Source organism: Diadema antillarum, unplaced genomic scaffold (assembly GCF_040938485.1).
Source record: "Diadema antillarum isolate AM-2024a unplaced genomic scaffold, OU_Dant_1.0 scf00000103, whole genome shotgun sequence".
Taxonomy (NCBI): domain Eukaryota; kingdom Metazoa; phylum Echinodermata; class Echinoidea; order Diadematoida; family Diadematidae; genus Diadema; species Diadema antillarum.
This window is the reverse complement of record NW_027270992.1, coordinates 7071404-7090148: the sequence shown is the minus strand read 5'-3', so window position 1 is coordinate 7090148 and position 18745 is coordinate 7071404. Positions and strand designations below refer to the sequence as shown.

At 39.2% G+C, this 18745-nt stretch overlaps 1 protein-coding gene across 1 annotated transcript in view; it reads left to right on the top strand.

The window, feature by feature from the left end:
* Nucleotides 1–18745, top strand: part of LOC139719051 (uncharacterized) — a 93485-nt gene that overhangs the window by 67907 nt on the left and 6833 nt on the right. Inside the window, exons 7-12 of the mRNA XM_071630493.1 lie at nt 5067–5093; nt 12976–13136; nt 13942–14143; nt 14625–14924; nt 17232–17367; nt 18036–18276. Coding sequence (XP_071486594.1) covers nt 5067–5093; nt 12976–13136; nt 13942–14143; nt 14625–14924; nt 17232–17367; nt 18036–18276 — 1067 coding nt within the window. The remainder of the gene's footprint in view (nt 1–5066; nt 5094–12975; nt 13137–13941; nt 14144–14624; nt 14925–17231; nt 17368–18035; nt 18277–18745) is intronic.

Genomic DNA, 18745 nt, shown 5'->3' with positions numbered 1-18745 from the left:
TGGGGTTCACTTTCCATGCCTTATGCTGTGCTTGAAATCATAATAGACCTGCTTTTGCGTGAGAACATTGATAAAAACCAAGCAGGAAACATTCTTTATTTCATGATTAATGAAATCGATGAAAATCTTCCCCAGCCAAGTAACACTCTTCATACAGCGTAGGCAATGCCGTATACCATACTACGTGTTCTCTTGTAAAGAGGTTTCAAATCCTTGAACATAGACTTGACAACCGCAAATGTCTGGATGAGAACCACAGTGGTATACCAGGAAATTCATGAGGAAAGCCACTTGCATATTGTCTGGAAAGTCCCAATTCACGAAAAGTATTGTATTCACATAAACATGTGGCATGAGTAGTAGTAGTGTGGGATGCAGAATGGGCGGGAACTGGGTGATATCTGCAGACTGTGTGTTTTATAATAGACCATCTTCAACCATCTGTGTGCCACATAGTATCACCTCAGTTGTATGTATATGAAATTTGTGCATATATTTGACTCTTTGGCACAAAAAGGGGTAATATAATACTCCTGGTGCTAAGGACATGATGACATTATTTAATTGATACTATCAGAGATAGTAGCAGACATCTTGGATGTGCAAAGAAAATATAGAAAATTTTGGGGCATGATTTGTTTTGTCACTGCCCATCAAAGGCATTGGTAATTAGAGTTCCCATGAATACACAGTACATATGTCAATTATGCTACTGCATGCTGTGCATATAGAGAAATCTTGTAAGACCTCAAGGCTTCAACAAAAGAGGGTCGCTTCCGTGTAAAGAATCCTGACCAGAGCACCGAGTAAATATCTGGACCATACAATGGAGTAATCTCTCACAAAGAATTTGGCATGTACATCTCTTTAAACTCAAGATGTGAACAACACAATGATGGCTTCTTTCTTTCTTGGAATGTTCTGAACTCGCTAGTTTGTTGGAAGATAACGTTGTGATAGCTGGCCTGACCAGGATTATTAGTATGGAGCAGAAATTTGGTTTTACTGAATGAAGAACGTAATTATAAAGTCAGTAAAGATAAAACACACTGTGCTGTCCGGTATGAAATAAATGCACAACAATAATAAAACTCTTAGTATCCATGGAGCAGTATGGCAGTGCTTTTAAAGGGAAGGCAAACCCAAAGAGCAATGTGGATTGAGTGAAAGCAGCAACATTAGTAGAACACATCAGTGAAAGTTTGATGAAAATCGGACAATCGATGCAAAAGTTATGAATTTTTAGAGTTTTGCTTGTTGGAACTGCTGGATGAGGAGACTACTAGAGGTTATGACGTATGGGTGGACGGCAATGTAGAGACAATATAAAAGAACATTCCACAAACATTAATTTTTCATGAAAATCACAAATCATCAACTTGATACTGTCATATGCTAAGGGTAGCAATTATTTCCCCTGCTTTCTGAAAGCGGTTAGTCAAGTGCTCTTTCATAATGCTAGAAAAGTGAATTTTTGTTGAATTTCCTTTATATTATCTTTGTATTGTTGTCCACTCATACATCATAACCTCTAGTAGTCTCCTCATCCAGCAGTTACAACACCAAACTTTAAAAATTCATAACTTTTGCATCGATTGTCCATTTTTTCTCAAACTTTCACTGATGTGTTCTACTAATGTTGCTGCTTTCACTCAATCCACATTGCTCTTTGGGTTTACCTTCCCTTTAAAAGTCCAGCAGACTCTTGAAGTGCCTTGGGAATTGATGAGAGGCCAGTGAACATAGAATAAGGCTTATGATTCACCGCAGGAGGTTGAGTGTGATCAAGAAGTTGATGTGCACAATATTCTTTTACTTAAAGGCAGTATTACCATTTGCAGATGAAACAAAATCCCAGCTTTAGTGTGCTTCAAAATAGTTCTAAAATGTGAGTTAGGGATAAAAACAACCAATGTAAAAATGTTAATCAGTATAATCAAAGTTTAGTATTGTTATATAAAAAATGTGAACAATTGTTATAAAGAATTTGTTTCCAGAATAAACCATAGTATCTACAGTTACGGATTATTGAGAAAAATAGTAATATCTCCTTATATTTTAGACTTAATTGCAAAATGTTTATCTGGTAGGATGTTTTGTGATGCAACTGACCTACACATATGCATGGAATATGATAACTTGAACATTTTTTAAATCACTGCTCCCAATGGTAAACAATACCCTTAAGTGCCGTATGGTATGATGGATATTGTGGAAGTAGGCAGGAAGTGCCAAAGATGGGATTCTACCTTTAAGGGAAGAATACTTTTGATGAGCTGAGGCAGTTGGCTGCTGTGTCTAGTATCGGTCGGCTTACGTGTTCCCAGTCACATCAAGGTGCGCTGTGATTGAGGGGAACATCCCTGTGTAGTGACTTCATTCTATCTAGTACTTTGGAATAACAAGGACATACGGTGGCTTCTGCTATAGTGAGGCAACCTACCGCCTTTGTGTCACGGCAGACATTTAGAGAGACGGGTAGCGCGTACACCAGGAATCATGACGAGTGCAATGTCGGGGGAGATTCTGCTGTTTAGAGAGCCATTTGAAGGTACAGTTTCAGAGCTGTGGTATGAAGCAAATTGTCGCGATTGTTTTCCTATGCCAGATGTGAGTTCACCATTGGTACGGATTCATTGTGCATATATTAGAGAATGAATGTTATGAAGTCATTTTGTTATTGTGCCCTTCGCAGTACACATCAAATAGGGAATACTGCGGGCACTGCTGCATTTCATGACACTTGTTCTTGTGGCAAAAACTGACTTCAGCCATATAGTATAGCAGTACTGGTACTTGTCACCTGTGTGAAACGTGTTCACTAACATTGTCCCATGTTTTTGTGGCCGTGAACGGAATGTTTGTCTTTGCATGGCGGTTCAGTGTAGATGGAATGGAGTTATATTATATTCTTGTTTACCTTTCTTGCATAGCATTGATACTCCTGTAAAGTATGTCTAGCTGGTCAAAATATCTTGGTATTGACACAAGGCTAGTCTCAGTCTTTACATGTATGTCTGTGGATGTGGTGTCCCAACCCCAGTGCATTTAATGTTAACCCGTAGAAAGTCATATTCTTAAAATACCATTGAGATATAATGCAGTATACAATGTAACTGCTGTTAGTTGTTACAGCTCCTGAAGGTACAATATCTTAGTCTAGGTCCAAGGCTTTGCACTGCACATGGTCTCCATCTGGGTAGACCGAGTGCGGAGAAGACATCAGCTTGTCTGAGTAGGCTGTAGGAGGCAGTCACCGAGGCATTGGTAGACAAAGAGAGTGAAGCCCACGCCATATTATTTGAAAAAGGGGAAAACAGAACAGAACAAAACAAGTGATGTCTTAAAGCGAGACTACACAACGGTGTCTGTCCTTGCACCTTGGGAACATTTGACTGTGCAACTCCATTCTTTTGCAGTAGAAAGAGAGAGAACACTGGTAATCGCATATTTTACACTATGTACAATGTAGTATCAGTCAAAATGGACATAAAGAGCTGGCACACAATGCTGGAAGAGAGAAAGAAATGTACCATCACTCTTTCTTTTTAATACCAATTTTAAAAAGACAAATTATACTCTACTTTATGTAGTTTTAATTTGTTTTGGCATGTCTTTTAGATATGATAACTCTTCAAACTTTCATGTAGTGGGCCTGTTTGTAAAGAAAATCAAGCAACCCTTGGCATCCATATTTTTCTTCTGTTGGTAGTGTTGCTTGACTTGCCCATGTCATCCATATCAGTTAATGATGTTTTGAAATACAAAAGGGTTCTAACTTTTTAGAGAGGATCAAGCTGTTTCTCAGCTCCTTTGTAGGAAGCAGTGAAGGCTTTCACTGTTTCAAAGATCTTATTTTCTTTTAAGTGCCGCATGCCAAAATAGATAGTGCAAGTCTGAATGCAATTTTTATGTAATTTGCATTATGTTTTCAAACCATGACCTTGAATGGTCTCAAAATTGTGGCCCACATGTACATGTATGTTCCTATCAACTTTTGCTAGATTCATGTTATCGGCCTAAGTGTTAAAAATAGATAGTTTTACCTCTGAAACGTGATCAAGGAAGTAAAGCCTCGCCGGATCGTACAAATGGTACATAATAGAACTATATTCACATGTCAAGTTGTACATATTCTTGCATGTTGAACATATTGAGAGCTGTCTGTGTGATTCACAGGCCATGGCGTCTTTGATGCAGCTGTTGAGTGTAACATCCTTTGCAGTATAAGCAGTTGACGAGTAGAATCATTGTGTGTGTGTGAACACTTTGCATTATACTGTAAAACACATTTAGAAATTATGCAATATAGAAACACAGTTACAATTCATGGAGTCTTTTGTATAAAGTGTGGAAGCCCTCATATACATGTATTCTGTAGCCAAATTTCTATCCCAAATAATCATATGTTTCATCTTTTATGTGATATCATTCCAAATGTTATAGTTGTTTTAGTACTAGTACCTGATAATGTTGACATGGTGCTTTAATAGCATTTAATTGCTGTCTCATGGTTGTATCAATTTTATTATTCTGTTTGCCAGATGGTTACTTTCTGTGAATGTGGAATTATTTTGTTTGATATTTTGATCTTTGTCATGCAACTATACAGACATAAAATTCCATTTTTACAAAAGTGTGATACATTTTATAGTCAGTTTGAACAGCTCTGAGGTTGGAGATAGCCTTTTTGCATTACACCTTTATGAGTTCATAGTTGAAGATTGATTCAAGAGTTGACAGTTTAACCAGCCTGGTGCCATTTTAGCAGCTGTTGCTACTTCTTATATCTGTCACAGGCTTTACAAACTGGATTTGAAGTTTAATCTATGCATCAGTCACAGTACAAAGTAAACTGCAAACCATGTTTCAAAAAATTTCCGTTAAAAATATGACTTGGCCAAAAATGTCCACATTCAGCAGAAGTTTGCCATGTACACCTGTGTGCTACCCGTTTTACTAAATGTCCAGCATACATTTGATTGAAAATTTATTTTACGTTGTTAATTCCATAAAATAAAATAAATATATGATTTATGTTATGTTTTGTTTATTTTGTTCCAAAGCCTCGTACAAAAGATCAAGACCAAAAGGTAATGATTTAAAGGCATGGCCGGAAAGCACCTTTTGTGGTCATGTGACATTGTGCTAGTCTGTGATGTACAAACTTTTGTATACATTGTCAAACACTGCTTGCACCTCATTCATGTAAAAATTTATGTGTAGCTATGCTGCAGTCAGTATTTTACTTGTAATGTACTAAAGTAGTATGAAAGGCCCAGTTCTTGTCTGTGTGGAAAATGCAAGTACAGACTGTACATGTATGAAAGAAAGAAACAATTTATACCGAATGTCAGGCATGCTAAATAGAAGTGTACTTTGCAGACACTTTGATGGAAAGTCATATATCAGACAACTGTGCATCACATTGTTACTCTTTTCCATAATCCATCACAGGGAATAGGTTAGTGATCAAACTGTTGACAGTCCGACCTCTGTTGTCCGGCCATGTTGGGACTAGTGCCTGTTCAGATTTTTGCAATTTGGCCTGATATGGGAGAAATGTAATGATTATGTATACTGTACACTTGAGAATATGTAGACTGCCGACCCAGTGGTAGCTACATGTACATACAGTACAGCGCTTTTAGGTACATGTAGTTTACACTGCAACAGTAGTGTAATTTATGCTAGCCTATGATACAGTCATAGACATATTCATGAAATTGAAACATTTTACTGTAAAATTCTTAACATTTTTCTGTAGGCAGAATAATAAGTAATTTCTGTGCTTCCAAGTTTCATAGGAGTTTGAATTGTGTTTGAAATTACTTTTTTCCCTTTTGTTTTCGGGGGGGGGGGGGGGGGGGGGGTCTTCATTTCCTGAAGGGATAATACTAATAGAGAAGGCTGGATAATTGAGGTCGGAATGTATAATATGAAAACAATGCTTACAGTACAAATGTCTTGAAAAACTCAGAAAGCTTTAATATCACCAGCTGCATGCCCATTGTCATCACATCATGTCGTGGTTTTTTTGCATGAAAATGGAAGTGTATGATGTGAGTTTGAGGAAAATTTACACTGTAGTCACTTCTGTATGCATTTAAACAAGAGATCTTAATCTTTGCTACCTACAATGTATGAATTTGGAAAATCAAAAAATGAATATATTTGTAACAGTGCTTTCAACAAAAGTACTCATGATATCTTTTTGATATGTATTCTATACCAAAGAATCAAGTTGTAATTATGCTTGGTCATGCAGTACTCTGAACATGCTATTATAAAGCATGAATATAAAATAATTATTATAAAATCATGCATTTCCGTTTCCCGGTTTTGTTAAAAGTACACGTACATACATGTCCAATTGTTCGGGGCCCTTGAAAGTACAATAATGTAGGAATATACATTTCTGTCCATGCAACCCCTGTATGGAAAAAAAAAATGTATATAAAGCCATCAGTAACGAAAAAAGAAAGATTTCATGCAGGCCAAATGGAAGATGGGCTCACATGCTACATTGATCACAGAGTTGATTTGCACTTGATTGATCACACTTTAAAAAAATAACTTCTTAATCCTTAGTTTTCATCAGAATCTCTTTGAACTTTCACTGTCTTGTTCCTCTCTATTTTGTGCTTCTATTCAGGCAGACTGATTTTCAGAATGGACTTCCCAGGGGTTATTAATTGATGGTGCTTCATTAGATAGAGTCAATTCATATTTTCTGTCTATTGAGCTCGTTGTTTGTATAATATTGTATCTTTTCAATGCAGAATTTTCAAGAGACTTCTCCTGGTTATGTCTATAACTCATCCTTAATGTAGCAACACATTCTAGAAAATTTATTCGGCAACAAATTCTAGAAAAGTTTATCCTTCTTATTGCCATTTTTTTTTTTTTTGAGGGGGATGGATGAATTTCTCATTGAAGTCCATTTTGCATAGCAGTTTGCAGAAATGCAGGAATTTCAAATCATAGTCATGGTTTTGTCTGTAACTCATCTTTAATTTGGCAACATATTCTAGAAAATTAGAATTCCTTTTCATATTTCATATTGGCAAAAGAGGCAAGTTTTGAATTGAAGGTTGAATTTTCTTTATATTTGCTCTACATCATTCTACGCATGTGACATCCCAAACTGTAGTAGTCTTCTCATCCAGCTACGGCATCACTGAAACTTCAAAAATTCTTAACTTTTGAACATATTGTCCAATTTTCCTCAAACTTTCACTCATGTGTTCTTCTAGTGTTCCTGCATAAATTGACTCAATCCATATATACAGTATGCTGTATGATGGTGAACTTGTTCTTTAAACTGCCCTGGCAATGGATCTGGTGAGATTGTGTAGCAGGTATTAAGTAGTAGCTGCCTTGACAGGTCATTGACAACCCACTGTTTTGATCACATTTGCTGGCAGTGTATAGCCTTGAAAGCATGTGACTGATGCTGACTACGTTTTCATATACCGGTAGTCCAGTGTACCACCAGGTATAGAATAGGGAATATCTCGCCTTTGGCACTGCAGGTTGGAGATGTGATACTTGATACAGCTTTTGAGCTTGTCAAGTTCTTATGATTCATAGCTGCATTTGTTACAGAACATATCATCGGTTTGCGACTTACCAGTGGCATGACTGTTTCGATGAGCGGATTTTACTCATAAAAAGCAGAGTGCCTTGAATGCAATCATGTGCATGCTTCAAAAGAATACACTGGTTCAATGTACTCTACTATTGTATTGCTCAGTATTTCAGACTTGTGACATCTTATGTAGTATGCATGAAGTGTTGTAATAGCACATGGCATAGCCCATGGGCTCCACTATGAGGCACATGTCATATATCCATACTCAAGCAGTAGAGAGAATTTAACGTACAAACCTGTCTAAAAATGAACAGTAATCAATGTCAGCCATGTGTGTAAAGTGGTTTGGTACCAGTGCATTGACTTTGCATGTACATTTATACCATTGTATGAAGTATAAAGTGTCTCTGATTTGTTTCCCATGTAGAAATGTGTATCAGAAATAGTCCTTACTGCTCTGAGTAAGAAGGCAAGGCAGCTTTGTGTGTCATGCTCTTAACATGACTTAATCGTCACGGCAACAGTTAAACCACAGCACCTGCGCTTTGTGATGAGTGTCAACAGAATACCTACCGAGGTATATTGATATTGACTGCACAGATAAGCCAAGTCATGGAAGGACGTGGCCTATAAAGCCCTTTATTTATGAGTAATGAAAGCTATTGGCTAGATACTGTTTGCTTTGTCTGTGCAAGGTTTGCGGTTCAAGAAAAGGTCTGCGACCTTGATTGTAGATTGCATGGATGTTTAGTATTTGATCGTAAAGAGTATTATTCAATACATTATCTGCCTGAAAACCTCAGTGCACTTCTTTCAGAGTCCCATCTTTAGTAAACAGAGACATACAATTGTACCTGTATTATATACTGCATGCATTGGTGAGATTTTGAAGATAGCCAGTTAAAGACTGAATTGTAGGCATAAAAAATGCTGGCATGTTGCTACAAACTCACTTGCCCGCTTGCCCAAATAGAACTTGCTGATAGGCAAGTAAAATGAATGATCACTTTACCTGTTTCAATGTTTCAGGTGTGGAGTTTAGCTTAATAATGCCCAGTATGGCAACTTGAAGAAATACTCTTTGTATTAAAATGCCCTGTTCTGACAGCCGATATTACAAAATTTCATGTGAACGGACTGTCTCAAGGGAAAATTGCATTAGCCGTGGATACAGCACAGTCTTATCGCAGCACTGTGCTTGCACCTTCCCATTTTGGATTGCATTGTTTCCATTTTGGTTTGAAAGAAGTCATCAGGTGTGAAATGCCTGACTGACATTCACAGACCTAGCTACAAAGGTGTAGGTGTCTCCCCAACCCCGTGCCTGTTTCCCCCACCAGCGGCATATCCTAACTACATCTTTTACTCGTCCATGTTGGCGATACGAACCGTGGGAAGGAAACATCGGAAGTTCCTCCCCTTTTTAATACCCCACCCCATCTCCCCCCAATCCTTAGTGTTATTCAGTCGATGCGAAGCGGGGAAAGCTTGAATGAATTCTGTCAAGTAGAGGATATATTTAGCCTATGTGTACCTCTGTGGATGCATTCACATGAGGTATAATCATGAGGGATATGGCAGTATACATGCTGGAGAAAGATGTACAGCTGTAATAGCTTGTTGCACAATAGCTGAATCCTCTATATGCCAATGTGCTAAGCTCAACAAGGCTATCTTTTTTGACAGTTGGTTAATCTCATCCCTGCCAACCTTGCTCCCCCTTCTCCCCCTCCCCCACAAAAAAAAAAAAAAAGAAATGTGGAGGTTTATGTACGAGTTTGACAGATTATCAGTTCATGTTTTGTTACTATACTATTATTCTTGCCATTTTTATACCAAAGTTGCTACATTGTACTTGCATGCCCTTGGAGGGTGATTGAGTTTTAATGATTTAAACTGAACTAAACTAAACTAAACTAAACTAAATTCATGGTTAACAATGCAACAGTCCCATGTGAAGGTGGTAACACAATATAAAGGGACTAGTGGGATTATGTAAACCATGCTCATCATTCATAGTCAGTTTTAGGGTATGTTATGGATAAGTGAAGGAAGAAGGAGAAGGATGAATAAGTAAAGAAGTGGTTGTTGAATATTCTTTCATAACTGGCCTTATTAAATCTGCCTTCTTTTTTTTCTGACACATGCCATTATTACATATGTACATGATGTCTTTCTTAGTACAATCAATTGTTTTTGACACTGATGACACATGTATGTATGATGACAATTTCTTTGTAACAAGTACATGGCACCTTGCATCAGTTAAGTCATCTAGATTTTGTATGAGACATAGCAGAATTGCCCTCCCGTCAGCCCATTGATAGTAGTCCAACGGAGCATTCGTCACTAGATCTAAGTCCCTCCCATCCTCCGGAGGCGGCGGAGGAAGGGAAGTACTCTGACGGGAGCCAATTAAGCCATTACGATGTGGCTCGGCTGCGTACAGCTGTCAGGTATGATAGCCGCTCTCATTCGGCAGAGTTTCTATTGCCAAAGAAATGGAGTGAAGGTTGTTTTTTAAATGAATGCTCGGCGAGAAATTCATATTTCCTAGATCAAGTGTGCGGGGGAGTACAGGATGGGGTGGGTGCGTGAATTAGGGTATTAAGTCTCCTATCCAGAAATGATTCATTCAGTGTAATGTCAGCTTCAACTTTAGCTCTTTGATTACCATCAACAACTTGTTTGTGTACAGTGCCAATGGTAGTTTGGGGAGATTGGCCTGAAGGGGTTAATGGGATACCTCAACATGCTTTAGCATCAGAGCAAACTTTTGACAGCAGTGGCAGTGTTCCCATTAATACACACTCTTTACTACTTGGTGGTATTCACATAGTGATTCACATACAATTGTTCCTCCCCTTCGAAGTCACACCATTGTGAGCTGCCAGACTCACCGTAGAGTACCTTCATACACTCAATCCTGTTCCAGAATTACTAGATACCAAGTACTACACTCTTTACTAGTGCTCCCTTTGAATTTGACCATGAGGAAGATGCAGATTGTGCTCATTTGTGCAAAATTTCCACCAGTTCTTCCAGTGCAGTGTAAGCAGGCTCAAGCTTTCTGACATGCAAACCGCGATGACAAGAATTGCTGAATTACTACAATCAATCTCTATGTTAATTGTAACCTTGACTTATTTCCGTCCAATGTGCCCTTGATACCCCCTTTTAATCTATAAAAATATCTTATTATTACTCCCCACATCCCCCTTCCCTTGATTTACTCATGATGCAAAGTGAATTATGTTCCAGTCAGGTACAAAGAGATTAAAAAAATGAGAACTAAGTGCATTCATGGTTGGTATATATTAGAATGTATTTCAGCTTTGATTCACAAGGTTAGTTTACATACCTATCTTTCATGCATTTGGAAAGGACCTCCACTTCTATTTCCAGGAAAGGAAATGTTCATGGAAACTCTCCTCACTGTTGATTATTAAGTTGTCAGGAGCGGTGAGGTGAGGAAGTGGTGCATTATTGTGCCAGACTTTTATCCATGTGACTCAACACATTTCAGTATTTTTTTCCCCCTTCCCAATGAAACTTTGATTAACTGTGGGATGGATAAGGTCTGTGTGTCCTTTTAAAGGCACCCAGAAACTACACTGTACGTTCACTAGGAAGTGCATTGTACAAATGTACTATGTAGATTTATATTAAGAGACAATAGTCATAAAAATGCCTGGAAGAAAATCTAGGAATAGTGCAGAATTTTAAAAAGTATCATGTATTATTAAAAAATGGCTGTCAAATTTCTCAGCAAATGTAGAGGATGGACCAAATAAAAGTGTAAAAAAGGGCCAGTATTTTATTTATTTATTTATTTATTTTTTTTTTAATGTTTATTTTTATTTATTTAGTTTTTTTTTTTTTTTTTGGGGGGGGGGGGGGGGGTTGGGGGGTTGGGAGGGAATCATATGTAAATCTTGAGTGACATTTGTGCTGTTTCTGAGCTAAGTTTATATGCATGTGAAAGGCCTAGACATGCATGTTCCAGTTTTGCCATATATGTGTTTTTTTTGCAAATGGTTATATCTGGTACTTCATATACCCAATGTGTGTATTCTAGTCATGTGTTAAAAAGAAACACACAAAAAAAATGTTTTGTTTATACTGTTCTAACAAACATTTTGCAATTTGTTTTTCAAAGGCACTAGATTCTTTCTCCTCTCTTTACATTCAATCTTATCACTGTACCTGGTACATGTTTAAAATGTGCAGGAATAACTGATTCACTGCCCTAAAAGATGATGATTTTTATTGTTTGATCTCTCATTCACTATTTTTTTTTCTTTAGAAGCAGCTGTGATGTAAGTTGTTGGCCTGGTGGTACTGTGCAATCTGAATTGACTCTTGAGCCACATTTGCATGTTATATGGGAATGGGAATGTTGAAATAAAAGGCAACCAAATTTTGGTGGTGGAAATTCAAAATCAAGCAATTTGTAGCATTACAAAGTTTATTTTGTACGCTGCCCAGAGAATGAGATTGCTCTTGGTACTATATGAGGGTAAGAATACAGCTGTGCCACGGATCTCTGCGGAAACCTGTTGGTGATATTTTGATATATGATGATTGTATGTTCATTTGTATTTGATGTTTTGCAGAGATGTCTAATACTCATGATTTACCATTTGTTTGAAAAAAATATTGTGTCTCATCAGCACATTGCATGAAAATGTGAAAAATGTACAGCGGTCATTTCCTTTCATTAGTGAGATCAATATGTACCATGTATGTATGTACAGTTCTAAATACAGGTGTATAAAGAAGTGACTTGGAAGTAATCTCCATGATGTATGTCATTCAAACTTCACTAAATTCATTGACCATCGTAAGCTATCACTGTGACAGTAACTTTCTACATATCATTTCCTTCATGCATAACTACATGATCTGTGTGGAATTCTGAATTGAATCTGTTTCAATCATTCCTCCATGAAAACAGCACTGGGCAGAAGCTGTGGAATCAATTTTTCTTCCCAGTGGAGAATTAAGTACATAGAATGACATGACACTATTGATGATAGACTGTACTGCCTTTGAGGAAGGAGAAAATTAATTGCTCTTATCAGTGAGGGAGGCAAATTCAAGTGTTGCTGGATGACATAATGAAATAAAATGAAAGTCTTTACTTGGTACTAACTTATGTTACTTTGTTTTCATTTCCATAGGAGGAAATAGGTGATGCAGTTTGCAAATGTTTTTCTATACAGCTGTGCACAACTTGTAATTGAGTACATGCACATTGAATGATCACAGTAATGACATCACAGTTCTTGCATGCCTTTGATACTTTGTACTCAGTTGAAAAAATAAAAAATAAAATGAGCACATCATTGACCATTTCATTGATTTGTTTGACCACGCAGCGTTTCAGCCGCGTGACATCAAGTCGACGCACTCCACCCCCACACATGGACCCCGCGCCTCGGCCATGGCGGTCACTGAGAGGCTCTCGAGGCCCAAGGGGGGCATGAAGTCCCCCTCCACCAGCACCACCAACCTGTCAACTCCCACAAGCTCTGCCAAGGTAATGAAGCTACACACTGGTGCCTCCTCTTCCCCTTCCCCTCCCCCCCCCCCCCCCCTTCGTCCCCTTTCACTCCCCCCTCTTCTTCCCCGCCCCTCTTCCCTGCCCCTCTTCCCCACCCCCTCCCCCATCACACTTCTAGCCTTCCATGTCTCACAGTATGCTGCCCTGCCAAAATGATTTGCATCTATGGTCCTGATGTGGTGACTGAAAAGATTAATAGCCAGGGAGTCTTCAGCTTGTGTCCCTTTGCCTTTTTATGCTTCTTGTTGCTTTTGTTACTGGCCTTATTACCAGGAAAACCTTTGATGATTTTCCACATGACTGGGATAAGTTGCCAAGGGACATACCCTCTGTTTAATACTTCAAGGGGAAATAATGATGCGGAAAAAGTGTTCATTCACCTGTTGCTTTTGGCAAGGTTGTTCTTTTCTTTTTTTTTTCCTTGTGGCGGCAGTTTCCACAAAATGGATGATACTGTGGCTCACCTTCTACTGACTACCGCGTACAGCCGTGCCAAATAAAAGGAATATGCAAACATTAAAGGCAGAATAAAAACAAAAGATGGATGTGTGAGTGTATACGCATATAAAGAGATATGCACTAATGGCAATTAGTGAAGGAACAAGTTTGATTTGCAGATCGCATAGACTGATGAAACAAAGGCAACAAATTTTTACAAATTGCTGTTGTTGAGCAAGTGCCATTGTAAGAAGTCAGTAAATAGAAATGCTCACTACATCACATTGAAGCATGTATGTTTTGCCAATCTCTCAATGACAATCTGCCTGATTTTGGTCAACAGAGGGCGCCATCACCCCGGACGGTGGGTAGGCCACCCTCACCCCGACAGAGGACACCCCTCTCTGCGCGGTCGTCCAACGCGTCCAACGCATCGGGTGAGAGCCTGGCCAGTGGGGGCTCCACCACCCCTCGACGGCCATCCTCCCCGCGGAACCTTCCGCGAGACAAGTCTTCAGATTCCCACTCCAGTGGTAAAACGCAGAGTAAGTGTGCAGAATCCTCATTCATTGACGTGCAAAAAAAGAATATATTTTAGGAGAACAAAAAAATTGCTGAGTGAGTGAAGGTTTTCAAACTTAATGTTGTTTTACAAAACCCATCAAAAATTGTCCCATTTCATTTTACAGTGTTTTCTTGTGTAGGATAGGTACCACAGTATTTACAATTTCATTTCTCTTAAAGTTGGTATAAGTCATGTGTGCACGTTCATGTAGAGCAACAACAAAACATCTTAATGAGTTAAGAACTTGCAAACAAAGATTGGTAATATATTGCTCATTGTAATTTTGAATCTTGGAATCCCATACATACATTGTACATGCAGCAAGTCAAAGAATTTTGCATCTTGATATTGGGTGAGTTTGTATTTAGTGGGCATTCCAGCAAAAGAAAAGTTGGAAATGATGGTGTACATGAGCAGAGTGTAAAAGCCTTATCAAATTTTCTTACTGTAACCTCTGTCAGGCAACAAATCCACCAGTAGTAACCCCCCTCCCATCAAGAAGGCACTCACGCCCTCAGCTGGGGTGACCAAACCTACCCCGAGCAAGGCCAGCCAGTCTCCGCGCCCCAAACCCAGTACTCCAGCTAAGAAGGAATCCCCGACCAGCGCCACCCCGGACAAGCCCAGAACGCCCGCGGCAGAGAAGCCCAAGGTGGCGGCAGCGGACAAAGCCAAGGCGCCTCCAGCCACCAAAGCTCCCTCTACGCCGACGTCGGGGCCATCGGAGAAGTCGAAGCCAAAGGAGACCAAGCAGAATGGAAGTGAGTGTGATGAGATGAATCAACATTTTTTAAAGGGACTGTACAGTACTGGTTGAGGTGGGGATTCATGTTTTGAACATTCCTAAGTGAGATAATGAAAAACCTCTTATGAAATATGAAAGAGCATGTAATTTTAAGAGGGATTTAATGTTTATTTGATGAAAATTGGCTTTCAAATGGCTGAGATATCCAAAAAAGTGCTAATAATAAAAGGCGACATGCCACAACTTTATTAGGATCTCTTTGTTTCACCTTGTTTTTGGATATCTCAGCCATTTCAAAACCGATTTTCATTGAATAAACTTTTGATACCCCTTAGAACTGCATGCTCTTTGACATCTCATAGAGTGGTTTTTTAATATCTCGCAAAACGTTAAAAGCTAAATCCTCACCTCGACCAGAACTGTACACACCCTTTAAACACTGTTTCAGTCTTCTTTGCCAAAACTTTGAAGGAGTGCAAACTTTGAGGATCACTTACTGAAAGTGAAAAAAAACAGAAAGAAAGAAAAGAAATTCCCTCCCCCATAAAAAAAGATAAGAGAAAGAGCAACAAAATCGATTTGACCTTGCTTTGCTCTTATCACACAATTGTCAGACATGGTAGGTTTCAATAAAAAACTTCTGCTGAGATATTCTGTGCTGACATACATCATACCTAGTGTACATACAATGTAGTCTAGTCCAAGTTCTGTGTGAAACTTTTGTCTTCACTTTATATTTTGTGAGAGTTAGCACATGCTAAGTTAAATGGAAAGTTGAGCAATTGAATGCTTGAAACCAAATCTAGACAATTTCTCCCCCCGATGGGCCCAAATTTTCTCGTAGATTTTGATTGACCTGCATAATATTGTTTCATTGTGTTGTCAGAATTTGCAAATCTTTGAGCCTTTTTGTGTCTGAGGGACTCTCTCTCCTTGCAAGAAACAAGGTCATGTGTGGTGGTTGCAGTCATACCACTATCACTGGAGATATGAGACAAGTGCAGTCACAAAGGCGTGCACAGTGAAAAGCAGCCACCATTCTTGCTCAGTCCTTACTCATGCGTGGCCCCCCAGACATGTCGAATAGGTGGCGACAAAAGGAGCGAGTTGCTGTGACTGAGTCAACACAGACTGTTTGGTCATGTACAATATCTTGCGGTCTTGGAGCAGTCACCTATAGGGTCGTCTCTTAACTCAAATTATTTCTGTTGGTCACGTGGACCCCTGAAAGTTTGACTGATTGGAAAAAATGTTTCTTTGAGGCTGTGCTTTGAGTACACTTGCTATGACCTGTCAAAGATAGAAAGAAGAGGGAAAGGAAAGAACTAGGAAAGAAAGAAGGAAAGGAAGAGAGAGAGAGAGGGGAGGAAGAAGGAATATGAAATGAAACTACAGTGTAATAATGTTTGTAAAATGTGGAAAGCAGAAACATGATATGGAGTACAGCAGCTGTACATCCAGGGCCTTGTAACGACCAATCACTCATCTGTATGCAGTTACAATCCTTTTAAGGCATAATCTACCAATTGCAGATGATGCAAAAACCCAGCATTAGTGCTTTAAAATAGTTCTAAAATGTGAGTTAGGGATAGAAACACCCACTGTAAAAATTTGAATTTGTAGGATCGATGTTAAGTATTGTTAAATATACTAAATGTGAACAATAGTTATGATAAAAATGTTTCCAGATTAAACCGTCTACAGTTACAGTTTATTGAGAAAAATACAGACATTTCCTTACATTTTAGGCTTTATCGCAAAATTTTTATATGATAGGATATGTTGTGGTACAACAGGCCTTCACATATGCATTAAATGTCATATCTTGAAAATTGTTTAAGTCACTGTTCCCAAAGGTGAACATGACCTTTAACCCCTTGTGTGCTATGAGTGCTGATTGGCACAGGAAAACCCTATAGTGTTGTACACACTGTCCAAAGTCCCTGGCACAGATAGGGTTAATCCTATATTCTAATATGTCAATTTATAACAGCAACTCACTTGGTAGGATGAATTAGTGATGATAATAAGAGAGAGCATTCACTGGGCCCACTATTTAGATTAGTCTCATTTGCATATGATACGCATGTTTGAATATTCAAGAAAGTTAAACATTATGATGCTAATTGGAGGTTTGAACAGGATTTGACAGATTCTAGACAGATTACACTAGGAACCAACTAAAAAAATAGCTACTATTATCAGATGTCTCAATCTAACCTTGGTGAAGGATCATACTAAGGACATTAGAGTCTCCCTTTGAACCCATCCTTCATAATTTCTCTGTGTTTTTCAAAACCCACCTCCATCTCCCCCCGCCCAGGTGAGAATGGGGACGGCAAGCCAGACCTGACCGATGCGGAGCGGGCCAAGCAAGCCCTGGCTGAGAGGAGACGTCAGGCCCGGGAGAAGGCCGAGAGGGAAGCAGAGCTGGAAAGGCAGAGACAGGAACAGCTCAAGTGAGGAGATGAAAAACTTTTCTAATGCCATCTTCCCTCATAACTAGGAACAGCAATGGTGGTAGCAATTACAACAACATCATCCTTAAAGGGAACCCAAACCCAAAGAGCAATGTGGATTGAGTGAAAGCAGCAACATTAGTAGAACACATCAGTGAAAGTTTGAGGAAAATCACACAATCGATGCAAAAGTTATGATTTCTTTAAAGTTTTGGTGTTGGAACCGCTGGATGAGGAGACTACTAGAGGTTATGACGTATGAGTGGACAACAATATGCAAGTAAAGAGAATATAAAGGGAATTCCACAAAAATCCATTTTTCATAAAGATTACACATTCCATCAACTTGAAACTGACATATGATTAAGGTAGCAATTATTCCCCCTGCTTTCTGAAAGCGGTTAGTCAAGTGCTCTTTCATAATGCTAGAAAAGTGAATTTTGGTGGAATTTTCTTTATATTTTTTTATATTGTTGACAATATACCCCAGACTCTTTCCCTGACCCTAGTCCTAATCCTAATCTTTACTCTAACCTTATCACTAACCAGTATTTAGCCGGGAAGGGGGGGGGGGGCAATTGTCCTCTGGGGATCATTGCCCTCTGGGGGGTCATTGCCCTGATACGCTCACTGATAATTAAGTGTCATCTCTGGTGGGTTGCTTGCAGGAGGGAAGAGGAGGAGAGGAAGAAGAAGGCGGAGGAGGAGAGGATACGACAGGAGGAGGAGGCCATGAGGCTCGCCGAGGAGAACCGCATCGCCGAGGAGGAGAGGTTACGCCGGGAGGCAGAGGAGGAGGAGAAGAGGATGGAGGGAGGAGAAGTTGAGGAAAGAGGAGGAGGAGAGACAGGTGGGTGTGATCCGACTGCCGGTGGCTGGCTTGGCCATCATGGGATCTTGTATGGCATGGTATCATTCAGGTTGATGTGACGCTAACAAATGTGGCAAGGAAGGGGAGGGGCAGAGCTACCAAGTTTTGTTTGAGTTAGCAGAGATTCTGCACTCTTTTTATGAGCAGCTGCTTAACCTCACTGTAAGCATCAAGTCAAGAGAGGGCATGTGATCCAGAGAACTTTGCAGCCCAGAGAAAAAAGAACAAATAGTCCAGACCGATTAAATATGCTCACAGCTGACAACTTTCCCTCAGAAGTTTACAAGGCATGAACTTTTGACCTTTCTAGCCAGCGGAGAGCAGTTCATCTGGACTATATTTTTTCTCTTCCTCTCTCTCAAGGCTAGGTTCTCCGGATCACACAATTACTCTACTCGACTTTACTACTGTGTAAGGTTTAGTAACTGTTTTGGGGGATTAAAATATCATTTAAAAAGTCCAGAATCTACCGTTGATGCATACCATTAAAACAAGGAACCAGTTATA